The 26,673-nt window shown below is 40.1% G+C and overlaps 1 protein-coding gene across 1 annotated transcript in view; it reads right to left on the minus strand.

The window, feature by feature from the left end:
• Positions 1-2,462: 2,462 nt before the first annotated feature.
• Positions 2,463-26,673, minus strand: part of LOC134136469 (neural-cadherin-like) — a 52,940-nt gene continuing 28,729 nt past the window's right edge. The window contains exons 15-34 of the mRNA XM_062568352.1: positions 25,351-25,478; positions 24,061-24,247; positions 23,758-23,901; positions 21,094-21,377; positions 18,545-20,162; positions 16,442-16,535; positions 15,507-15,691; positions 14,682-14,914; positions 13,367-13,644; positions 11,679-11,893; positions 11,255-11,382; positions 10,389-10,516; positions 10,114-10,246; positions 9,853-10,033; positions 7,944-8,110; positions 6,963-7,227; positions 6,048-6,228; positions 4,386-4,639; positions 3,296-3,450; positions 2,463-2,864 (exon numbers count right to left, since the gene is read on the minus strand). Coding sequence (XP_062424336.1) covers positions 2,463-2,864; positions 3,296-3,450; positions 4,386-4,639; positions 6,048-6,228; positions 6,963-7,227; positions 7,944-8,110; positions 9,853-10,033; positions 10,114-10,246; positions 10,389-10,516; positions 11,255-11,382; positions 11,679-11,893; positions 13,367-13,644; positions 14,682-14,914; positions 15,507-15,691; positions 16,442-16,535; positions 18,545-20,162; positions 21,094-21,377; positions 23,758-23,901; positions 24,061-24,247; positions 25,351-25,478 — 5,360 coding nt within the window. The remainder of the gene's footprint in view (positions 2,865-3,295; positions 3,451-4,385; positions 4,640-6,047; positions 6,229-6,962; positions 7,228-7,943; positions 8,111-9,852; positions 10,034-10,113; positions 10,247-10,388; positions 10,517-11,254; positions 11,383-11,678; positions 11,894-13,366; positions 13,645-14,681; positions 14,915-15,506; positions 15,692-16,441; positions 16,536-18,544; positions 20,163-21,093; positions 21,378-23,757; positions 23,902-24,060; positions 24,248-25,350; positions 25,479-26,673) is intronic.

A 26,673-nucleotide genomic window follows, 5' to 3' on the forward strand; every position in this document is an offset into this window, starting at 1 on the left:
TCTGCAGCAAGCGCGACGAGACGCTGTTTCGCAGCGGTGCCCGCTACGGCCCTTCGGCCGGCTCCTCTCGGCCAGCACGCGTGCCTGACCCCGCCGGGGGAGAGCCACGCGCCACCCAGCCTGCCGTGCCCTGCGCGCGCCCGCGCCCGCGCCCGCGCCACCGCCCTCTCCTGGCGCTTCAGATGTTCCTCGGCGTACAAAATCCCCTTCCTCATCAAAAAGGAGACACCCGTTACGTTCAACTCTAACTAGACTGCTACCTGCTGAGAGGAAATGTTCTGTATTTCGGAGTAAGGGAGCCAACGGTGAAGAGCTTTCCTCCTCCTCACCTCTCACGAAGACACTGGCCTATCAAGTGTCTAGGCTACAGCGTAATTTCGTAGCTTCAGTCCTGCCAGCTTGCGTCTTCAGCTATTTGGGGGGGGGGGGGGGGGGGGAAATCAACTGCTGCTTCTGCTTTCCTAAGTTAATTTTTATTACGTATTCATATTTAAAATGGCAGGCTTCAGAAGATGAATTTAAAAAATAATCCTCTGGGTCGTAATAGTCTGTCTCAAGCATCATTTGCAGCACGTTGTTCAAATTCTTCTCTTTCGGAAGAGGCAGAATTTACCAGTGGGGTAATTCTGCTAAGCTTTACTTGAAACCAAGTAGAGAGGAGCCAATTTAATAAAGAATGATTAAAAAAAAGTATATGCATTTAATGAAAATTTTCTAGGAGTTCAAGGCTCAGAACAAATGCCTTACTGGTGATCTGAAGCTCATTTCATTTACAGCATAATATATTAACAGATTTTACAATTCCTTACAAGAAGATCATACATCTTTAGAAAGCAGGGAAAATGTACATTAAGCCAGATGTGGTAATATGTTAAATAGCTACACTATTAATTTTTTATGACTTTGTAAAAACAAAACAGTTTCCATTTGCACAAAAAAAAGCTGAGTCACTCTTTTGGTCCAAATCTTTGATAAATATTGTTGTTTTAATGTCATTTATGGAAATCATTTTAGGGAACGAATATAGATTTTTTAAATTCAGTTCTTAGGGTGTTTCTGTTCACTTTTCAGTGCAAATTATATTTGTTCTAACACTATGTCAAAATCTTCCTTCTATGTACAAAACTAATACACATTTGCATTTCTTACACCAAGCAAAATGACCAATAGTAATGAAAGGTGCAAATTTAAAACAGTATTTGTAAATCAAAGGAACTGTTAAGATTTCAACAAAAACTAAACCTGCAGTATCATAATGTGCTACTAATTAAAAGCTACTAAGTAGAAAACAATTTAAAAATCCTTGGCATTTATGAGCTTTTAAGCACTCTGTAAGTGCTAACATTCACACACCACCCCCTGTACTGCGAACTGCCCCTATTTAAGGGAGAGGAGGAGAACACACAGGAGATGGAATGAGAAAGAACATTTTAAAGTGATTTTACCTGTGGCTATTGAGATGAGTGTTCAAGTCAACATGAGATTTCAGAAGCCTGACTCCCCTTCTATCCCGTGCTCAAACCATGCTTTTGGGGGAGAGGGGAAGGGGGAAACAAAGGCAAACAGAGGTTTCCTACACATTGTATTTTGATAATTCCATTTTCTACAATAAGTGTGCTGACTGACAGGACACTTATTGAGCTGGAACTGAGTTCAGTTCCACCTTTTGCCTGGATTCCTTTCTAACTTCTCTTCACGCCTGCTATGAGCTCTTCTTTTCCAACAGCAGACTTTGAAGAAGGGTTGTAAGTGCAATGGGAAGTTGGAAAAAAAGCTTACTGAATAGAAATGTTTTCCAAGTCTTATCACCATTTCTAAGAGTGTAAAACTGTCACAACAGCAAAGTCCTATTCACAGCCATGATAATTTCTCTTTTCCCATTTCATAGGTGATTAGAGAAAGGGGTTGTAGAGAAAAAGTCTCAGAGCTGGGCAGCCTGTAAGAGTGAGCAAGTGTGTGTGTCATGTTGGGAGAGGTTAGAATTAGAAGAAAAAAAAGCTATGAAGAGAAACAGAAATTTAAAATGTTTTATATTTAATATTTCTAATTGTGAATTTAATGAATGCAATTTAAAAAATGCCCCACCCATTGCTATACATATGATAGGAATCATATTTATACTAAGGAGAAAATAATTGAAGTTCTTGCATCCGGGAGAGTTATAATAATTCTCTGTGGTCTCCACAAAAAGAAAAGGATATTATTATACTATTTGATACAAATCCTACATTTCAAAGTTTTCAAGAAAACTCATGCATTAAAAGCCTTCGCACTTGTATCTTTGAATAACTGTTTATACAGTGCATATAAAAAGACTGTTCAGATTGTCACTTCTGGGAAAAATGAATATTTCGTATTAATTTTACTAAAAGTTCGCATAAATAACTTAATTGATTTGGCTTAAATATAAAAAAAGAAGTGTCCATAAGTCATGGCAATATTTTGAGTTCCTTTAGCTCCAGTCACAAATGTTCTTTTGAGAGCTCATAGAGTTCTTTAAGCTTGGCAAACTTTGGCCCCCACTCTTGGAGGCAATCATAATTTAGATCATCATCATCACTAATAGAGTTTAAGGAACTAAGGCTCCCTGCTAGAGAGCACTGCCCTTCTAAGCAGTAATAATGAATAGTGTCAGCTGGAAGACTCTGTAGATCATTGTCTGCATCCCAGACAATTTGAGACACATATTCTTTGTAATTGGGAACACTAGTAACAGCTATTGTTGAATGTTTTTGATGTGCACGTTTTTGGAGTGATTCTCTCTTTGGGCCGCTGGGTGTCTTGGAGTGCAGAGCAGCTGCCCTCAAGGAGAAGTGGGGAACGTTTTGGAGAGGTTTCTTCAGTTCATCTATATCATATGCATTCTGGAAAAAAAGAAAGTAAAGATCAGAAAAAACATGAAAGAAAACATTCCCCCAAAATACTTCAAAACCCAATGCAACCACAAACCAGATTCTGTCAGTCTTCTACTAACTGAGGACAAGAGTGGGGCTAGTTCAGGGCGCCAAGTTCAGATCATACCATATCCCTTTAAATGCTGAGAGTCTTCAGCTAAACCAAGAACACTGTGTACAAAGTGCTATGCTGTCCCCAGGGTGGCCTCCTAAAGGTGGCCACATTTGACCAGTGTGAAAAATACAGATCAGATTGTAATAAAATCCTCCACTCAAGAGTTTTTAGGTTAAAAAATGGGTGAAGGAAATAATAATATTAAAAAAAAAATGAATAAAAGTCTAGGAAAGGAAAGGTAGCGAGACATTTGGTTTGCAAAGACTGAACTGAAGCTGCATCATACCTGGTCACGTTCTCCTCCTCCTTCCTCATTATAATTGAGGACGTTTTCTCTAACATCCTCCCAGCTTTCATGCTCTTCAGGAATGTGGTAAATTCCTCCTTTCCGAAACCCTGAACTTCCCCACTGACTCCACACTGTGTAGGAGACCAAAAGAGCTGGAAAAAATGAATACACATATTTGTTATATGACATACGACAAAGTATGACATATGACAAACACATAGTTAATGACTCCTGTGATATCAAATCTACTCTTATTTTAAAAGCAAATTCCCAGGTAAGAAATGCATAATTATTAGTGTATAAACAAGTTATTTTCAGGAAGGTAAAGAATCATCTATCTATCTATAACATCATAAACTTCATTAAAAGGGTATTTTACTTACCTAAAGGAATCCATTTAAATAGAAGGCATTTTGGCCAATCTCTGGCCTTTCACCAATCCTGAGTAAATAAGATACCCAAAGTAAGTAAAACACTGTTTTAATGAAGGTTACACGTGTAATATAATCATTGGAATCTTTACTGTTCTGAGAGGTATATGCAGGTTTTCATTATCAATATGGGAAACGGGCAATTTTAAGGTATATTATTTCAACCAAAGTGCACCTAAAACTTGACACATATTGAACATTTCTTTTTGCTCTGCATTCTTAATGAGGCTTGCCTCGTTCGCATAACCATAGACCATAAACTCTCTAGAGAAAGCTCTCTGCCTTACTAATATGCAAATAGCACATACCAGTTGTAGGTGCTATGTAACACACATATGAGGGTTCAAAGCAGCTGGAAGTTTCGGATGAAAATAGATGCACACAGATTTGTACATAAAGATGGGAAGATTCTATTTAAGGAGGAGTGAAAATAAGTGATTCTGGAAGAGGGAAATTCTAACTTTGCTTGAGCCAGCTTTAAGCAAGTAAACTGTAACCATGGGCTGATGTTTGTATCTTAGCATACTCAAATGAACCCCAACTGGTGATTTCCAGAAAAGATGAAACTTGAAACTGATGTGACTCAAGGTCAAGGTGCAAGATGAAAAAAAAAAAAACCAAAACCAAAAAACAAATCAACAAACTTGCTTTCCTACCTAGGAAGACAAGGAGGCACATGCTGATTGCCAGAATAGAGCCAGAGCTGAGTCCAACTGGTCTTCCTGCCTTCACCTGGCTTATTTCACACCATCTTCCTCTGTAACCATCGGGGCATTGGCAGATAGTCTTGTCTTGGGACTGGGCCACACAGGTACCCCCATTCCTACAGGTCCAGTGTCCACAAGGTGATGAGGTACAGTGTCTGAGCCCTGTAAGGTTATCAGTCACTTCTACTTTCCCAGCTGGACACCTGAACAAAAAAAGGGCAAGATACTTTTTAGACAGGATAAGCACCTGCAGCTATGCGTTTCTTTGCATGAAGTCTGTTGCTTTAATTTCTTTCTTTAAAATTTAAGTCTTTTCAAGCAAATCACAAATCCACATGATAGTATGAAACACTGCTACTCTAACACACTGTAACTCTGTGAGCAAGTAGGCTTAGGAAAATGCAAACATACGTTCTGCTTTCTCTGTCCAGGTAATGCATGAAAACAAGTTTCACTCCTTCCTTAACAGAAAAAAAAGGGGGGGGGGGCTCTCTCAGCTTCTCAGCTTCTGAGTAGTAACCTTTTTACAGATGGGTCTGAAAGGCCTAAGAGGAAATGGGTAACTGAGATCAAAGGAAAAAGGGCTAGTAAGCACTTAGTATAAGCTCGGTAATGTTCATTTGGACTTTTGGGAAAAAGAAGTCATTGCCTGGCTGAGAATGACCTGTCTTGTCTTTCAGGACTTTAACCTCCAGAAAAAGTGTTTTCTTCTGATATAAAGTTAGAGAGGCAGTGCAGGAATACTCTGAGGAGCACAAGACCTGCTTTCTGCTCTCTAAAGAGCAGAAACATTGGTACTAGTGAAAAAGTTGAAGAGTTTCTTCAAGTTGTTCTTTTACAAGCAGACTGCAGAGGAATATTCTGAGGTATGTTTAAGACTCTCTTCCACCTCACAGCCTCTTTCACTAACAATTCAGTAGCCCTCAGAAGTGCTGAAAGTAAATGACATTCCTATCTCCAGTCATGACACAAGTTAATCTAATTCTGGCTGACCTGGAGGAATTCCATCTGTGTAAGCACCTTTTCCCAGCCTTGTATGATTGCTTTTCAAACAAAAATGCCTATATTTTCATTTGCACATTTAATATGTTGGTAATTTTCATCAAAGGTTGGGTCTTTTCCAATAAGCTTACTGAATACGGTATCAGGATGGGGGGCTGTTTCTGATCTTAGGCAGCCAGTTTTAGAAACCAGTTTTAGGACAGTCTAATTTGAAAAGTTCTTTATAAAAAGTATTATTAATTTCAGCTTCTTTAGTGTGTATGTGTATATATATATGCACACACATATGTGTGTGTATATAGAAATACAGGAACTGAGCTTAAGGCTTTCACAATCCACCTTATACTCAAAGAGCATTTAATTTCCTCACTGGTCTGTGATCTTCTCATCATCGAAAAAATGGTGAAGTAAACAGGTTCCATACCAGACTTAGAGGAAATGGCAAGTTTGGCTGTGATAGGAGATGAGATGGGGAGCAGGATCTGTCCTTGAGATGCCTCTTCTGAGCACCAGCTGCAAGGAGTTTCACTGCTAACAGCAATTTACCTGACCAAAAGTGGAAAGAGCGAGCTTCCCAACCACCCCAGGGAAAACAAAAGCTTAATGTACCGGCATTCATATTTTCTCCACAGGTCTACACAAAAGAAAGGGCTGTAACAGGGCTGGCTGCTGCAGGCAGTGGAATGGCATCCCATCGTGACACCTTGTCGCCTCAGAATTAAGCCAAACTCTGTGCTTTTGCCTTCCACGAGAAGCGGCTGACCATTCAGCTGGACATCACGCATGCAACCTGCACCAAAGCAGGGGAGTGCACAGAGAAATACACTGTGTTAGCCACTTCCCCACCTTAAGTCTTGCCCTCGACACATATGCAGACCTTAAAGCATGCCGCGCTACTGAAAAACTTAAAAAGGACCTCTTACCACTTACCAATTTCACATTAGAAGAGCTACAGGACATGTGTCTGAGTGCCCTGATTGATTAACAGATCTACACCGCTTCTCCAGGACAGCTTGGTTGTGCCAGTGCAACGATTTAGCAGAACTATGCTATGAACCAGAATGCACTCATTAAATTAATCTAGATTTAAAAATATAATCATGAAAGTAGGACTGAATGAGAAGGAACACAGTGGAAAAGCTGCCTTCTGTTGAACCACAGTCTCAAAGTCCCAGCACCCCTACTGGACGAAATGGAGGGAGAGCTGTGAAACATCTTGTAAATCTTTACCTTTCTACCAGAAAACATGGTGTCTGTTCCTTAAGCCTTTCCCAGTCAAAAAGGGAATGAAGATCCCTGCATGACTTTCTCACTTGGGGCCTCTGGCACAGGAAATAAAAACCTGAAGTGCTATTTTGTACAGTAAATTTCGTATCTTCACTAGGACTAAATATAATGGCAAATGGAAAGCAGAACACGAGCTCTGAATTCCCTTTACTTGGATTTTAGACTCCTCTATAGCCCTGAAGATTCCACTCTGTAGGTTTTAACTCCCTCCTTCTGCAAACTCCTCACATTACTTACCTTGGAAATCACTCTCTGAATGGTTGGGAAGGCGGTTTCCTAGCACAATGCTTGCCCAATCCATTTCAAACCATTTGTTTGTACCCAAGACAGAGGTCACTTCTTGATCACCTCCACCATCATTAACACGCAGGGTAAATTCGTTGTTGTAGCGCTCCATGGTCAGCAGAACCCACTGACCATTGTTTATACGTAAAGTGCTCATCCTCAGAGAGTAATTTTTGTCCCCTAAGCTGAGGTTTACACTGAAGGAACCTCCAACCACCTAAAAGAAGATGATAAAGATCTTTACTATAATAGAAACACGCATCCAAATGTTACGACAGCGGGCTGCCTCAAGAAATAGACCTCAGTTTTAAATACAAATGATACTCTTGTTTTTAAAGGTGCAATAAGGTGCTTTATTGCAAGACAAAAGTTACAAGAACAAACTGCAGGTCTAGGAATTACCAACTTTCTTCCCTATAGGCCTCTTCTCTTTTTTAAGATGAGATTTTTCTTCAGTCTCCTCCCTACTGATCTCTATCTCTAAGTCTTTCTAGCTCACCCTCCAGTCATAGCTCAAATAATCAGCTTCTACTTGGCTAATATATTCCACACATTTTTTTTCAACAGAAACAAAAAGCATAAGCAGAAGTTTTACAGTCAGAGACAGAAGCAAAGGGAAAGGTAAGCAAGACAATACACTCTTCCTCACTCTACCTGCATCACATGCACCCACCTGCACTTTTTGCAACTAGAATTTGTGCTACAAGAAGCTATTACTACATTCTCTTGTAGCCAAGAAACACAGTTCTGGCTATGCTTTATTTCTGAGAAGGATAACACAAATGAGAGCTGTTATTTTCACGTGGAAAATTTTTGGTCTTTATTACATTGAGGAATAGTAGTCTTTATTCAGAAAATGCATCTTTTTCTCTTTCTGTACTACTCCGTGACAAATTAAGAGCACGTAAACAGAATGGCTTTTGGACTGATCACCTCCAGTCGCATGTATCCATTCCCATCTGTAGAGACCAAGCTGAGGAGGGTGCTGTGGAAGATTCGGGTGCGCACCATCAGTTGAATGTGCGTGCTGTGGGCACTGAGAATGCTTCTTGGTGCATAATGGATCCAGCTGTCCCTTCCAAAAGCCCATTCTGGAAGTGCTAAACATAACACATAAACAAACAGGAAATCTCAGTACTTACTCTCCCATAGATCTCCACAGGTTAAGAACTAAACAATTTTGAATGTCAGAATCTTAGCTATTAAGAACTCTAACATAACGAAATGTCATGGGAAACACCCACTACCTCCAACAGGAAATTCTTCTCAAGGGAATTCAGAGAAAAAGAACAAACCAAGAATACAGAATTTAGGCATACATGGAGATTTGATAATATCTCTAATATTCTGCCTGTCACAGGCTGCACATTCACCCATTCACTCCTATGCTAGCCCAATAACACACACACACACACACACACACACACACATTTTAAATCTTGAACATATCTTCCAGTAAGGTATTTAGCTTTTATCTTAAGACAAAAAGATTTAGAATCTAATGTTTCCTTCAGCAGTTTAGTCCTGTGGTTAATAACCTTTACTGCTAGAAAATATGCATCTTACTTCCTATTTCATTTGAAACAAAAGAAAGCCCTGCGGGAGGCACAGAGTCAAGAAGTCAGAATACATGATTATTGTTACAGAAAGAAAGATTAAGTCAGTGTTTTCTTATTATCTTAACTAAGGAAAACACACTGAAATTCACTCTTTCCCCATCATCCTGGGGACTCCACCTGACAGCTGACCAGCAGAGAACTGGATGAAGATGCTCTACATTTTTTTGGTAAACCAAATATCACTAAACCAAAAAGACTTGGGTGCTCTTTTGCAGCAGACACTTATTTCAGTCTCATTCTCTGACAGTAATCCTAGATCTGCTTGCTCCAGGCACAATTTGGAAAAACAAATTTCTTCTTACCAAATAAAGATATACTCCAAGTCATGAAGAGACTGGACAGGAAGAAAACTGGGTTAGCAATAGCTAATCAGAGGTTGATGTCACAGAAGCCTAAGTACCCAACAGGTGCTGGGACTCTTAGTCTTGTTTCCAAGACTTGAAATATCAAATGATCAAGAGATTTAATCTCTGCACTCCCTTTCCCTTTCCTTCTTTTTCCTATCTCTTCTTTCTTAAAGCATATTTTATTCTCCTTTAACTTATCTCCTTATCCTCACCTTTGCCCATTATTCTTTTTTGTTCAGTATCTCTGCGTCTACAGACTCTAGCTAATGAGAAGAGAGGAATTTTCCTGGGATACTCTAGTGAGTCCTGTCCCCAGTTGTCTGCTCCTTCCTGCAAGCAAGCTTGAGTTCACTCCAGGGACAAGAGGAAGTGCAGTCATCCTCCTTTTACAGATGGAAAACTGTGCCTGGAGGAATTGAGGGATGTCTCCCCAGGTTTCACAGACAGAACCTATGAGGATCTGCCATGTCCCAAGCTGGCATCTAGTCTCTCTTATGATCACCACAGGATGACAAACACCATATACAGATCATACAACAAAGTTTGACATATGTCCAGAGGCAGAATACCAATACAAAATGTTTCATCTTTCATCACTGAGAAATAAGATGATGTAAAAACAAAAGAACCCATCTGACCACCTGCTTCCTCTCCATAAAGTAAAGCAGTCCTCCTCAAGAGCCTCACTTGTTACATTATCTTTATTCAACAAGAGTTAGAAGAATCTTTATATCGATGAAGGTCTAGATCACACCCAGAGTGCAGCATGGTACTGTTAAGCTACTCAGTTCAAAGTCCTGGCAAGTTTACAGCAGTATGTTTTGATGCCTGTTCCCACAGATCTCACCATTAATTTCTTCCAAGAACTTACAGTACCTTTGTCACAAGCTGGTCCAGCATATCCTGGGTAACAGTCACAGTGAAAGAAATCCCAACCACCAACACACTTGCCATGGACACCACAGGAGGCCACCCCAGCACTCTTACACATTTCATCTGTCAGGCCACACCCAGGAGCACTGTTTAAAGATTCTGCAGGGTGCTCTAAATCATAGACCTAGAACAGACGAGAAAAGCACCACATCAGGTGTTTACAGTTAGCATCAGTAAACCCAAGATTGGTCTTAGCAGCCCTACCTTACTATCAACAATGACATTGCGTATGCAGCCAACAAAACCTCTGAAGTGCTTCTGTGAATTGTGGTATGGAAAAGTCTTCTTAACTCCACCCAGTTGCAGGGGCTGGTGACCACTGAAGAGCCCACCCATGCTGAAGGGAAGACAGAGAAAGAAAGAATTAGTGGCATGTAAATACAAAAATTTGGCTGATTTTTCCCCCTATCTCCTTTCCCCTTTTTTCTTAGCTATTTTCAGTGCTTACATTTCCAGTTTGTGTTGTTAATGGTTTTTACCTCTGAGTTCCCATAGTCTCTTCAGAAGCTTCACAGGCAGCCAGATCCATTTGGGAGACCTTCTTAGTGATACTGCTAGTGTCTCTAACTGAGACATTTATGCAGTGGTCAAGAACCAGCTTCACTTTCTGGAGAAAGGCATTATTGAATTGCATCAGGAGACAGTGATACATTTTAATTACATATTTTATTTCAGTAAGCAGAAGGGAGGATAGTAACTAGAAATTAAAAGCTAGGGAAGTTTATTAAAATAATAAAACACTACCATTTACTAATCTGGAAAGTTATTGCACATGGCATATAACTAAGGACCTACCAGAGGTCAAATCACTGGCACAGTAAAGAGAAGACAGTATTTTCTTGGAGTTTTCTGCAGGCTCCCCATCCCAGATCCTGATGTACCTTCAAATTGTCTTATGGAATAAAGGAAGGGGCAACCTAGCAGATGCCTTGACCAGTATGCTATCAGCAAAAAATTCCCCTATACAAAAGTCTAACTGTCTGAATTCCCTTGGTGGGCCAGAGTTTCCTGCTCATGGAAACAAAGGACATTTCCCTGCATCAGTCTAGGAACAAATTTGCCTTTAGCTCTCTGGGCTATCACAAGTCTGTAATCTAACCACTAGACAAGATCATTAAACAAAAAAAGCAGAGCTCACTTCAAAGTTAGATCAGACTACTCAAGGCCTTGTCCTGATTCACTGCCTCAAGATTAATAGGAAATTTGAGCTGATAAACTTTAATTTGCATGGCTGCAGTGATGAAGTGTTTGAAGAAAGAGCTCTAAAGAAGTGAGAAAGGATTCTGAAGGGATAACTAGATACATGAAATAGTGCTCCCACAGGATTGTCCCTGTTTACACTTGCCTTTCCATCATGTATAATTTTTATATTATGCCAGCGACGATCTGCAACATTAACTTTTCGTGATAGCTGCAAGAAAAGGTCACCAGAGCTGTGTCTCACAGTCAGTGATGGGACGCCACCCAAGAGCTCTGTAAAGAAAAGACTTATCAGATAAGCATTAATCATATTTCCGTATTAACCCAGGTGAACTCAACATCACAGTTAGATTTCAGTTTGAGGAGTTCTTTAGAGAGTGGAAGAAATTTAATTAAAAAAATGCAGCTTCTAGTACAGTGACAAGATATAGCCTGGGAATCCTGGCAAATCATTCTGTATTCTCCTTATCTTTTGAGAATAACTTTTCAAACTATTTAAAAAACCTATAACTGTAACTAGAACCCCAAGTCACACAAACACACAAAAAAATATTTCTTAAGTTCTTAACCTAATGCAATGAAATCTTCGATTTGTCCAGGCTGCCCTCGTGCTACTGGTCCCTGGTACAACAGAATGCCATTAGCCACTTCAGTGATAAATTCTAAGGAGATACGGCTCTGAAAGCAAGGCTTAAGAGGAGGGAACCAGGCGTAACCATGGCCTCTGAAGCTGTGTTTTGTCTGCTGGCAATCTGGTCCATGGAAATCTGCAGGACATCTGCATCTGTTAAAAAAAGAAAAAGAAAAAAGAATTCTACCATCCAAGCAGAACTAACTGAAGGCTTTTCCCACAGCAGAATTCCCCACTCCAACCACAGAAGCCCACATTGCCCAGGCTCTAGTATGAGTTATACAAGCACTAGCAAAGCACCTCTGTCACAAAATGTTCCCTATTGATTTCTTTGTACAAACACAGCTTAGCTTTAGTTCTAAATCATGCTATGTCTATGTGAGAATAATTCTGTGAATAAATAATTGAGCCTTTGTAATATAGAAAGCACATGAAAACCTCTGATCTCTTCAGCAAAAGAAGAAACCAACATTTCCCCAGGCCTAGTTACCAGCTTGGTTAAAAAGACTTTATAATCTTGACTGGGAAACCAAAGGAAAGATTCAAGAAGGCAAAAGAAACCTAAAGAAAGGCTAGAAAAAGTGAGAAAAGCTGTGACAGTCACAGAACTTGATAGTCTCTTATTGCAAGCTACTTACTGGTTTATTTCCTTTACACTAGGAAAAATAGGTGTTCAGGGTTCATTCTTTGTTTATTAACACTTTAGTGATTCAAGAATGAACAAAGAGCAATCACAGCATTACAGTAACAAAAGTTTTAAGAGGGAAACCAAAGGAGCAACAGAAATGGGAAAGGGAACAGAGAGGAAGAACAGCTGGACATCTATTTCTTTTTCTATTTTCCATAGTTTGCCAGTACCGAATGAGAGCAGAGTAAGAGAAGTAGAACAGGGGAAAAAAAGATTACTCATAAAAGTAATGAAAAATGGAGCAAAAGCCTTAAAAGTCGAGTAGATGATAGGTGGCAGAACACTGTTAAGCATTACAGTATTTTCAGGCAGCAAAATTTCCCCAGTTGGTTACATCTAAGCAGCAATGGGGACTCATTTAGACCTTTACTATATCCAGGACTTCTGCAGCTTCAGTCTGAGTCCTATCACCCTCATCAAGGGTTCTCAAGAGCTGCTGGTTAGTTGTTTCTGCCTTCCTATATTGGGATGTTTATTCTGAAGCAAACATGCTTAGGGCTTGCTTTCTAAAAGGGTGCCAGGCTCATGCTGAGCTACTACAATCCCATCATGGTTTCATCTTCATACTATTTTTGTCCATGAGGTGCCCTTTTTGGAGAAAAAGGAGGAGACAAGGAATATGGGGAAATGGTTAGTAAGTGACATAGTTAAAATGTTTAATAATATTAATGGCTGCGCAGAACATGAACATTTTGCAGGACGATATTAAGGGAACCAGTGCAGCTTGCAAACCTCCCAAGGCTCTCCTGGAGACTACGATGAACTTAAGTAGCTGGTGGAAAATGGAGATTTGTTTGCAAGACCCATGTGAAGTATGACAAAACCCAGATTACCACAGTGAGAAGATACATAATGCCATCTCCTCACACTTCCCATCCTCCTCCATACAGATGGTGTTTGAACCATTTTGCCTGCACACCAGACAAAGCTTTACCAACCTGTAGCCCAAATCAGTATCTACACACGAGCCGCCATTGAGACAAGGGTTTGTCTGGTACGAAGAGCAAGAGAGATGAGGGCTCTCCCGAGCTGCACAGCTGCACAGGGCACTACTCATGACTGTCACTGACACCAGTGAAAAGCTTCCAGCAGTGGTTATTGTGGGCACATGACTCTGCTCATACTTGCTGACGCATCCGGTGCTCTGAGTGCAGTTTGCAGTCACACATTCATCAATGCCAATTTGGGTGATATTTATATCCAAGATGTTTTCCAACTGTGGAGAACAATTACTTGTATTCATCTGACTTTTCCACAGAGAGGAAGCTCACAAATTACAAATGATAGCGATGATCTTAATTTATTCTCAAAATTGGTTGCTGTACAGTGGTACTTCTTTCCAACATCTACCTCACTCTAAGTAGTGACAGTGAACAAAGGCAGTTCAGCTGGTATCTGTTATGCCACAATCTCAGTCTCAGTCAATTATAGTGTATTTCAAAGACAAAAATATTGAGAAATTAATCATAAATAGAGTGAACAAATTACAATTACTTTTAGCTTTGGGAGATTATCTATGTAGATTCTGGATTCTGTTTCTAATTTGGACTTTTGTCTTTAAAAGATTGGGAAAGAAAGGAAGGCATTGTCCAATGCAGAAATCTCTTTACTGGCAACAGTTAGTTATTAATACAGGACTGATTTTAAACATTACTCTATTTCAATCTATGTGTACCCATGGACACATTTCAAATAGAGGAAGTAGTTTAGCTATTAACAGAACTTTTTTTTGCACAAGGGGTAAGAACTTTATTAAATTTTCAATTTACATTTCCAATCTGTTTTCGTACTGCGAAATGGTTACTTTACTACTTTGCCTTCTTAAATTATAAAGCTGCAACTTTCGACTGAACGCAGGTTTATGAGTTTCACTTACAGAATATTTTTGTGTAGAAGAATATAAATTGAAACATTAAGACAGCACGTAGAAAGGCAACAGCCAAACACATCCTTTAAACAGGTTTTTACAGTCAATAGAAAAAAAAATGTATTCCTAAAGGTTAGCTCAGAGTGTCTGGGTGACTCAACATGCATTTACAGGCTGGTTTTAAAACATTCATATTTGAAACTTTTAATCAAAGTGCTTAAAGAATGGATTACTTTACTGAATAAATTTTCCCTCTTTTTCACATACAACTCCCTCAATCAGGAGGGAGGGAACATGCATGGTCACTAGGCAATAGATACTGTTTGAGAAGACACAGTAACAAGATGGTGTGGTTTCATATGAACACTTACATTAAACATACTTACCCGTGCTCTGGATACTGCTACATTGCCATTAAGTTTTTCTGCCTTGTAATAGGGTGGACCATAAACTGCAAACCAAACATCAATCCCTTGAGCTTGACTTGGGCTTTTTAATACACCGAAAATGTGAACATTTTCCATCTGGGCTGATACAATTTCTGAAAGCAGCTTCTTCATCTGGTGGTATTTACTCTCTTTTTCAGGGAACTGGGATATGAACTCCTCTGGAGTGATACCTGTAATGGCATTTTAAATCCTGACAAACACATAGTCGAAGGCTACAACTTTTGCGGTAATAAAAGAGAGAAGCATCACAAAACAAAATATTAACACTGCAGAAAAAGCATTCAACTGCAAATTCACCAAGGTTTTCATTTTTAGGCTCTGAATTTTTCCATGCTGGATTCTACAAAAAGATTTGTGTTTTGAAGCTTTTTGATTCTTATTTGTCTTCTTTCTCATTCTTTTAAATCATAATCATGTTTAAGAAGATTTTACTCTTCCACAAAGACTGAACTAATTTGATGAATTTCAGGTAGGTTGTTCAAATCAATATTTTAAAATATTAACTGCTGTTATGTTGCAAAGTTGATGTACAAATCTCACGTCTGTGACTTTTGCATCAAGCTAGCATTTCCTGCTGTCTTTTTTCCTCCCTGGACGTGCCTCCACATATAGACAAAGATGCATTTTCGAACCACCGTGTAGAAAGCTATTAACTCTTACCATAAGTTTAGCAGCATTAGAACTCTTAAATAACACAGCAATAATGTTAAAGAGGTAGGTTTCAGTGTTTTAGTCCTAAATGTACTTCATCACATTGCTTACCTTTCATTCGTATAGATCCAGCATTATAAAGGGCATCACCTTTGATTTCCTTCACTGTAACCTTTACGGTTGAGACCACATCTGGCCAGACACCATCAATGACTCTAACTCTTATATTGTATGTTCCTGGTGGGGTTCCTTCTTTAATAGTCAGCAATCCTGAGTTATCATTAAGATTAAAGTACCTGTAATAGGAGTTAAGGCAAGGAAAAAGCTGTGAAAAGTTAAAGAGCTAAGATGTAATAAGTATCACCAATGTTTTTCTGACCCACTTTATTTTGCAAAAGCTATCATCAGAGACATTTTTTTGGCACCTAGAGATTCTACACCAGTATAGAGAGGTTCTACCTGCTCTGATGCCTTAGAACTTGTTATCAAGACTTAGGCTACTATAGCAATACCCTTCCCTCAGAAACAGCACAAACTCCTAGTTTAGATATATTCATTGAGAGTGACTCACACCAGGCATAACCCATCTCTGTAAAACCTCTGAATAGCACATGTACCTCCCAACACCCCTCACAATCCACACCCAGTACAAATAAGATCTTAAAAAATGTGCTGACTGAGCAATACCAGCTCTCCAGAAGCTTGTAAGAGAGAGGATGGAAAGTAGACGGGGCAGTGTCTGTAGTAGCTCACTGATATTGCCTACGGATGTGACTGTAAACAGGGCATTTGAAGTGATGTTACTGCAGACAGGGCACATCAAAAAACACTGGCCCACTGAGCAGCAGAGAACGGATGAGTTTGGCATACAGTCATATTTATTGTGGTACCATACTCAGAAGGGCTTTTGGAGAGCTGCACAAAAACTTCTAATCAACAAATGCTTTATTTGTTTTCAAATAGATAATTTAAATACAGTCTATATTTCTGTGTGGGGAAAAGGTTTTCTTTCATTTCATCCAATTTCCATTTTTATTTCCAAATACCGTGATGTTTTTCCTTCAAATTGGTAGACTTTGTGATCCCAGTCATCATCATCAGGGGCACGAACCTGGCCCAGTACAGTCGTTGGTAGGATACCTAAAACAACACAGCATAGAAATGGCACAGTCAGAACTTTCACATTTATGCACACAGATGCATGCACACAAACAGGCCAGCCATTCAAGTCTTACTGGTTTGTAGTAAGTTTAAAATCACTAGAGAAGTATTTGTGATTATTCCCTGGGGAAGATGTGTAACAATTTATAAAAACCGTGCACTGTCCTGCTTACTGGATGTTTGCTGTATGGCTACACAGATTTAATTCAATAGGAGGCTGCCTGGAGAAAGCAGACAGGAAGGAAAAATAAGCCACTTCCGAGGAAAGATGTAGGAGATGTTCAGAACCTGTGCCAGAACTATTAATTTTCACTATTTTGGCTTCAGTGTCCAACAAACTTGTAGGGCAGTTTAGACATAGATAGGAAAAGAACTGGGGTTTGGAAGGATAGCAAACCAAAATGTTGACAGGGTTGCAAAGGGGAAAAGACAGTAACAGTTTGGAGTAAACTACAGTAAGATAGAAAGGTTGTCCAAAACAGAGTAAGTAGGCTCATTCTCAATAGATTGTGAGACTTCTAGGTGAGACAGAAAGCATCATCCATTCTACTGTTTTTAAATCCTCTCAGAAAAGCTCACAGATAGGTTTGTTCTGTTTTGTTTTACAAAGGCCATTTATGAAGGAAAGACTTGCAGGTATCTGAATTCATGTTTCTACCGAGTAAAGAATGGAAGAGACACAAAGGAGACGCAAAAATGTGAGATTTCACTTTGTAAAAGTGAACAGCACAAACCCTGCCACCTGAAGGGTTGCACTCAAAAGTGAGGGAAACCTGTAAGTTGTCTTGCAACTATGACAACATTCATCTTATTTTGCATGAGACTGTATAAAGGATGCTCTGATGTTTGACTCCTCCAAGATATGAATGCAACAGGCAAAACAGTAGCAGCCTTCAGATCCTCTCACCTTTATATTAAAAAAAAAAAATTACAAATTTGAAGATTTGAACAGTCCTTCCCAGGAATTAACAGTACAGATGAGTTCATCCTTTTAAAGAGGCAACTAAAATAGAATTCAGGTATAATGAAAAGACCTCATAGCGCACTTATCTAGACTAGAAGCAGAGATTCTCAGTATGTGCCATAGTTTCTCAGCAAAAAACAACAAGACTTTGTTTCAACTTTATAGTAAGTGGAACTTGAGAGTGAATACCCAACTGACAGAACAACATTTCAATAAAAATAGATGGCCAGCAGCATCCATACAGAAATATTTTCTAGTGTCTCCATAATAGATACTCTATTTAATGTGCTATGCAACCAGAGGATATACATCAGAGTTGAAAAAGACGAATGAATGACCTAAGCCCACATGGAGGCAAGTCTCCAAAAACTTTTTAACCTGTGTCATTTAATTTGCTTTTGGCTCATTAAGTAGGAACACTGGATCACAAGAGAACTGCAACATAATCTCCAAGGCAGGGAGAGGAAGGTGGCGTCTGTCCTACTGCCTGCAGCTGGGATTCACAGAAAATTCCCCATAGTAACAGTTGTCGGCTGAAGGCTTACACGAATGTCTCAGGCAATTCACAAATGAGCTCAGGTTAAGAGTATTCACTAATACCAAACTGACTATTCAGTATTCAACAAAACTGAATTTAGTCTAGAGGGGAAAAAAGTTCTCTGAGTATTAAGACTTAACATTTCTCAACAATATTAGGAACTTCATTCTTCTTTCTCATTTTCCCCTGAAATGTTAATGCTACTGGAAAACTGCACCTGAAAACAAGAATCATTACTCAAGTCTGACAGAAGCATGCATAGAATAGAAGTCAGCTATCCTCTTCCTTCAAGTCTGGCTCAGTTTCTTCCACAAACCAAACAGTCCAGTCCTGTGCTCCACACCACACTCCTCCGCGAGAGCTCTATGCACACTTCAGGGGAGTTTTTAGATGTTAGCTTACATGGAACAACACAGAGTTCTTTCTTGTATCTTATAGCTGCTCCTTTGGCCTTACTGTAATACTTTGAAACAGAGAGTGATTTACCATCATAGCTGTAAATAAGACATTCCATGTAGCCAGGAGAATGTGGGTGGTCATTCTGGTCCCCGATATTCACAGTTAATGTGCTGGTTGAGCTCATGGGTGGCATCCCGCTGTCTGTGATCAGAATTGGCAGGTAGAACACCTTGTGCACTTCCCTGTCAAAGGTACGCAGTGCGGTGAGCAAGGCGCTTCCATTATGGAAATCCTGCAAGTTGAAGTTAGTCACACTATCAAAATCACTGAGCAAGTGAAAGGAGAAAGGTGCTCCATTAGCAGCAGTGTCTCGGTCCTTAGCGTACAGCAAAGTAGAGGTCTCGTTCATATGGACAACCTGCGGAGAAGCTGTGTTTTCCCAGACCACTGGGTTATAATGAACCTCAAATTCTGGCCCGTTGTCATTTACGTCCTGCAGAGTCACTAAAACAGTGGCACTGCCAGTCAGAGGAGGCTGCCCCATATCAGTGGCAGTAACAATGAGGTTGTACTGTGTCACTGTCTCATGATCCAGCAGCCCTGCAACTACCACCCAGCCATCACTAGCCACAGAGAACTGGCTGCCTGGGTCAGATCTGCTTAGCAGATGGAAAGAAAACCTTCCATTCAGGCCAGAATCCAAGTCAACAGCAGAAACCTGAACAACTTTGCTGCCAACTGGGACATCTTCCCCCAGAGCAGTCACTTCATAGAACTGCGGGTAGAAAACAGGAGCATGGTCATTAGAGTCCTCCACATAGACCACACAGTGAGCAATGCTGAAGAAATCCATGTCCTCTGCTTTCACAGTCAAATTGAACACCCTCTCATGAGGCTTCTCAAAATCAACCCGCTTTCGTAGTCGGATAAGCCCACAGTTGTTGACTTTGTCTGTCTCTATGGAAAATTTGCGGTCATTGTCCCCGTCAAGGATGCTGAATGTCACCATGGCATTTTCTCCCTCATCTTTATCCACAGCAGATACTACTGCTACCTCAGTGTTAATACTTGCATTCTCAGAGACAAATGCCGTGTACATCCTTTGCAGAAAGACTGGAGCATGGTCATTTACATCAGATACCAAAATAGTGGCTGTGCCTGTCCCAGTGAGACCTCCTCCATCTCTAGCCTCAACCACTACTAGGTACCTGTCTTCCTTCTCCCTATCCAGGGACCCAAGCGTGGTATAGATGGTGCCGCTAACTGAGTTAATTGAGAACAAACTCAGATTAATTTCATTTTGGACATTTTGAATGATTCTGTATGTTAGAACAGCATTTGTACCAGCCTTTGGGTCATCCAGGTCCACTGCTGTCATGTCCATGACAGACGTGTCTGCTGGAGAATCTTCCGGGACATGGCCCATGAAACAACCATCTGATGCACAGAGGAAAAAGGGTGGGTTGTCATTCACATCCTTCACCTCTATGATCACATCCGCAAAGCCAGTCAGTCCCTCTCCACCCTCATCAGTTGCAAGAACAAGAAAGCGCCACGTTGATCGCTTTTCACGGTCTAGCCTTTTATTTGCAGTGATCTCGCCTGTGTTCTCATTGATGCTGAACTCGCTATTGGACCCCTGTCCATGCAAGGAATAGTTAACGGCATTTTGATCAGCCTCTTGGTCAGGGTCTGTTGCAGAAACCTAGGACAAACCACAGCCTGTAAATCTTCATATAAAAGAGAATGGGAAACCATTGTTCTTTTATTGAATGCAGTTGGTATTATGCAGGCTAAATAAATAGCATGCATTTTAACAATAAGCATATATTGCTTCGAGTCATTCAGATCAAGTACTCTTTCTGTAAGCATTATGCACAGCCTAGAGAAACAAAACCATGTTTAGACAGACTAATACGTTCTACTTCCCAGCAGATTTTGTAAGGAAGAAATTACTGCAGTAACCATCAAGTGGAAATAATAATAGGTCTGTTGAGCAAAATTTTTGCAGTTAGAATGAAAAAGCAAATAGAGATTCTTTCTCTTGTAGTGACAAGAGGCTGTGTAAATCCCTTACCCTCTAAAATTGGGTAACTATACATCCAGGCTGATTGTTAGCACAGGCCAGAACTAACTCCCAGTTCCTGTTCTGCATCCAGCGATTGTTTGGGAGAGAGCTAGCTGGCTAACCAAAACCATGTCAGGGACTGTTCTAACAACAAAACAGTGAAGATGATCAAGTTCCAGAGTAAAGGAACATTTCCAGACAACTTTCATTTGCTAGTATAAATACAGTGAAAGAGTCTGCGAACTTTAACGCATGAGGCATGCTTCTGCCAACCATGATATGCATACATAGTCTCTCAAAATCTGCTAGTGCAATACCTCACTTGCTTTGTAGAGATAAGCCAGTACATTTTTCAACATTTCTGTTGGTCAGGAGAGCAAACCTGTCACCTAGATTCAACCATACTCTCTTTATTCTCTTCTTTACAGAAATTGTTAGTCGAATACTACAGACCAGAAGAGCCAGGGCTTATCCACTCTGATGAGACTGTCTCAGAATTCACATGCTTGAATGAGATTGAGCTGAACAAAAAGCAAAGTTCTGCCTTGCTTCATACTAACTGATTTACCTTTACAACAAGTACAGGCAGATCTGTGAGTTCCTCCAAGACACTGCCCTGATATTCGTTCCGAGTGAAGACTGGTGCTTCGTCATTCTTATTCACAACATCGATGATGATGAGCGTGTGGTTCTCCCATTTTCCATCTGAAGCTACAAGTCGGAGCTCATAGTGTTGCTCTTGTTCGTAATCCAGACACTGAGCAATGAAGACGGTGCCAACCTCAGGTTCCACATCAAAAATTCCTTTCACATTTCCTGATGTAATCTGATATCTTAGTTTGGCATTTGCACCTACAAGAGAAAGCAAATGATCACTGCTTGTACATGCTCTGAATGGTAAATACAGCTGTACATAGTGAACACATATCCAAAAAAAGCCTTGTTTGTCCAGCCCAGAGCAGGCTGCTATACTGTATGTGGGAGAAACAAACACACTCAGGAGTGCAATGATCCTCGTATGTAATTGTGAAGGATCTGTCTATGGGAGATTTGGGGTTGGGTCTGCATTTATATCCACAAATATAATCTGCAGTCACAGTCAAGCACTTCTTTATTGATAATGAAGGAATTGTATATCTCTAATTTCACATGTATTCATTTGCTAATAACAATAAAAAGTAATGCACTATTAAAATATTAGAAGCTATTTTGCTTAATGTTTCCTAAACTTCCCATTTCAAATGTCAATATCCTTTAACTTTTTTTTTTTTTTTTTTTTAACCACTGGATGGTGCTAATATATAACAAAAGCCCTCTATTTTGAGAAAGAATTCAACTCACTGTAGAGCCTTCCATTTGTACAAACTGAACAATAGTTGTTTGGTTGCTGCAAAGTGTTTAGGAATAAAATAGAAAATTACTTTGTACCTCATTTTACTTATTTGAAAAGAACTCATGACACTGTATTCATCCTACATCACAGGACAGAAAAGTTATTTCCCAAATTAACCAGATAAAACTACTATTCAATTAGTAGAAAGCACGGCCTTTGTTTTAAGTTGTCATCTGTGGATGCGGAGACTGGAGAAATATGGATGGCAAGAAAGTGAAAAGTCTGTGCTCCATATTGTTTGGTGCTTGGAAGAGCCTGACTCCCTCTGCAGCCTGTCTCCCACTGCCACTTGCCAACTACTTTTGCGAAATTCTCTCAAGTGTGGCAGTTGGTTTTAAATGACCCTTTTGCTTCTTCACTACAGACTGTAAGAGGGACAGGCGTTAAAGCACTGCCACTGAAAGGAATAGTCAACTCCCATCTGCTCCCAGCCACGCACTCCTCTAGTGCTCCTTTGGGCTGTATCGCCAAGGCATCAGCTTACTTTCTTTTCTGCAATAGGTTTGATTTCCCCCAGTATACTGAGCTTGATCAACTCATGAAAGGGGCAAAAAAGCACGAGTCAAAGCAAGGACAGGAACCGATTCATGGTGCATGTCCATTGGACTGCCTCCATTGGAATGCCAAAAGCATTGGACGCTTTAAGGCCAGTTTCACAACATACGAGCTGATGTAATGGTGTGACTGCCCAATAACCCCTACAATGGAAGAAGACTCAGAGGAGATGTGCAAGGGCGATACGTCCATGATGTTCAGGGAATGATGTACAGCGCGACAGACCACAGCTGTTGCTGACAGAAAACTGACTTTATCTTAACACAAAGGGGACCAGAGGGTAGCCTTTGTTTTCGATAAACAACTATGCCTGTTGAGTAGATCAACTGACTACATCACAGTTGAGGGGTGTAAATATTTCTCCCTCATCAAAGGAGTGTGAATGTCTCCCTGAACTAGCCAGACCAGCATTGGCAGAGTGTATACATGGCTCAGCCCAACACAGAGTGTAAAAAATAAACAATTAATAAAAGAATTTCAAAGAGAGCAACGGGCTTGAGCAAGTTTCAACTTACATACTTCTCCCTGTCAGCTAGTAATGGTAACATATTACAGAGACTGATAATGGGAATCATATTTGTATTGTGACTGAACTGTATATTGCAATTGCTATGTTTTCCTAAGTGTAACTTACACTTGTATTGCGATTTCAGTATATTGCTGTATCATTCTGCTAAATCAAAGACCTTCAAATAAGTAAATTTTTATATTAAATATTACATCTTCCATGTGTGGATTATCTAAAAGAATCCGGTTAGAGAGTACCGGACTCTGACATGCCAGAGAGGAGAACTGACTTCTCCCCTTTTTCCTTCTTTATTCCTGCCTTCTCCTGGCCTTCGTGTCTAGCTACGCCATCCCACATTTTCCACTGCTTGTTAGATCCTTCTACGGATTCAAATCATTAACTCACCAAAAAGCAAACAGATTAGGATTTTTTGCAGTAGTGAAACTGGCTCATGGGGAGATCCAGCAAGCACTGCAGTCAGCACAAGGTAAACATGTAGTCAAGAGTGAGCATTCTCGTGAAGTTAACAGAAAGGTTATGACTCTAGATGATTTCATTGTACCCCAAAGATACTGCTAACCCTTATACAGGAAACTTGAGTTTCTTAATTAAAGAAAATGCTCTCATGTGTCCAAAACTCCTCTCCTCATTTTGCTTGAAATGTCCATTCATCTCCTGAATGCAAATTTATTTGTCCCAAAAGGAAGCAGTCCTATGGACAATGCATACTAACAGGTTGAAAAAAAGACAGACATACACAGGGCAGGTCCACTCACCCTCATCTTCATCATTTGCTGTTGCTGTCATAACAGGACTTCCAACATCCCTGTCTTCATCTATGCTGATCTCGTACACTGACTTAGGGAATGCTGGCGCATTGTCATTCACATCACTGACAAATATCCTTACGTAGGCTGTGTCTATAAAGGAGATGCCAGAGGCATATGTAGACTAGAAATGGCAAAGGTGGAACATCTTGCTTTATTCCAGATATCTCACACAAATCTCAAGTCCAGAAAAGTTAATGAACTCAATCTCTGATATCATTTAACCAGTACATAATTCTTTACTAGTCTTACCTGTGTTGGGTTGCCCATGAACACCAGGTCTAGCAGATTCTGAAGAGTCCTGAGATTGAACTTCAATCAAGTAAGAGGCTCTTTTCTCTCTGTCAAAAGATGCATGAGTAGAAATAATTCCTGTTTCAGGCTCCATGGTGAAGAACTGGTAATCCTCATTTGCATCTTTCAATATTAAGTAGTGAACCTAAAAAGAAAACAGTTAAGGGAGGCTGCATTTTCTGCTTTCACTTGTACGTCCAAGTGCTGTGTCTGCCCACACCCAACCCACACTTCCCCAGTAGCTTCCCAAGGCTCTCTGCAAAGTAGTAATGCTTTGAGGAAAGTATGTTCATTTAGACAGAATTTTTTGAAGTCCATTCACTTTGAAGAAAAGAAAACAGAACTCTCAAACAGTAAAACAGCTGTAGCAATCAGACCAAAGCCCATCAAGCAGTTTTTCATCTATAGCAGTGACTAAAGCCAATTAAAAAAGATTGTGAATAACAGAAAGATAAAGAAAGTATATAATGGCATTTTCCATAATATCACCTGCCTAGCTTCTAGCAGCCCATCACACTCCTGATACAAAAGACTATGGCTAGGAGTCTGGCACTCATTCAAAAATTTTTTCAAAAACACTCATAAACAAATGAAGACCTTCACTGATTAAAACTGTCCAAATTTTCCACTTTAACAAAGGTTTGGCTTCTTCCTTTGGAAAAAAAACATTTCTACCCCTACCGCCACGTCATGCAGAAAGCATGGCCACATGCAGTTCCACTATACAGGTCTTCAGAAGCTGCAAAATAATGTTTATAGAACAACAAATCTCTACTAACCAGAGCTCTCTTCCAAAAAAGATGACAGGATTTTTCAAAAAGGTCTGGGAAAACACGCAGAAATAAGCAGTTCCCTTCATAACACTACTTTTTCCTTGGGTTGAGTTACTATGACAAGGGTGGTGAAACATTAAATAACGAGCTTAAGAGGCAAGAGTTTGGAGACGTGTTCTGCAGCCTTCTCCAGTTATGTCATGCGAGCAACCTGGAGAACTAGGCAGCAGTGTTTTGTCACAGATGCTGGATCAGAATGAGTTGCTATGACATAGGATCTCAAGATTGTGAACAGAACCTCCTCTGCTTATATCCTGTATCACATACTTCAAACACTAGTATATGTTAGACAAATGCTTGACAACTGCTGTAGAAGTGTTGGTGGCTCTCTATCCTATCATATTCTGTGCACTCTCAGCATCACAACAGTAAAACTTGTCTATTGGGAGGAAAAGAACTGGATATAAGGTCAAACCTCTCCATGTAGGCCAGAATCCAAGTCTGTAGCTAAAACCTGAACCACAGGCATGCCAACAGCAGCTCCTTCCAGCACAGACGCTTCATAGTTAGATGACATGAAAAATGGAACATTATCATTTACGTCTGCAAAAGGAGATGATTGGGACCACAGTGAGAAAATGTATGCAGATCTTCAGAATTGCATTTAATTTACTGTATTTTTTCACTATTGTAATTTTGCTTGGAGAAAGAATTTATTGTTCTTTGTAAAAAGCAGTCCTACTTTTGGTCTTCTCATTTTCCAGGCACTTGGTAGAAGGCATTTTATAGACGGTGAGCAATTTCTGGGAGACAGCAGCCTGACATTAGCTAACAATTTGCCCAGCAATCTTATTATAAGCCCATGAATATTAGTACCAGCAGGCCTTTCAGTCTGTAAAGAGCTGGTTACCTACTGAAGCCTACAGCAGAACCACTCATTGTAACTAATTTCAGTATGTTACTATGGGCTGATTAACACACAATGGAAATTAAATTGTGAAGTCTAGAGTTGATGGAGAACGTGTGTAAGAGTCTTGGTCTTTGCAGGAGCTCTCCAGGGCACTATAATCAGAGCTATGTCAGGCTGTAGGACCTAACCATTACTTAAGGATACTGCTGTACATTAGCCTCCCCTGGTTTAACTGTCAGCTGATGTCTGAAGGAATAATACTGATCTTCCCACTCTTACCATCCTACTCTAAGCAATGGGATCTTCCCTCCCACCAGATGGATTAAGTGATCATGTTGGCACATAGAGAGACTGCTCATTTTGTTGCTTTGACAGAAAACTACTCTCTGAGGAGAACGGGGCTGGTTGATCTAACATATTCGGTAGCTGTGTTATCAGCAGATCCAACAGAAGAGAAGCCACAAGGCTGCACAGAGAGGGGCCTTAGAGAAAGAAAGTGCTGCACCTGTAGTAGCAGTCTGCAGTCAGACCAGATTAAGTGCAATGTGCAGCTATGCTCTATGTCAGTGTGGTCTTGCTTAATACTTTTCTTCCTTGCCTGACCTCTGCAGAGAACTAAACAGGAAAAAATGTATTCATTATTTTGTAGGTCAGTTTCTGACATATTTCCTCCCTTAAACACTCTGTGTAGGAGCAGATGAGCACTAGGGATAAAAGGGACAGCCAGGAGAACTATGACAGCACTGACTTGCATCAGTTTAAACTGCTCTGAAATGACATCCTCCTGGTCAGCTCACAACACATCAACCTGGTGACACTCTTTGTCTAAATCTTTTTGCATTTTTCATGACTTAACAGGCACATTTTAAGAAAGTGATTTTCTTTTAT

Source organism: Rhea pennata, chromosome 2 (assembly GCF_028389875.1).
Source record: "Rhea pennata isolate bPtePen1 chromosome 2, bPtePen1.pri, whole genome shotgun sequence".
Taxonomy (NCBI): domain Eukaryota; kingdom Metazoa; phylum Chordata; class Aves; order Rheiformes; family Rheidae; genus Rhea; species Rhea pennata.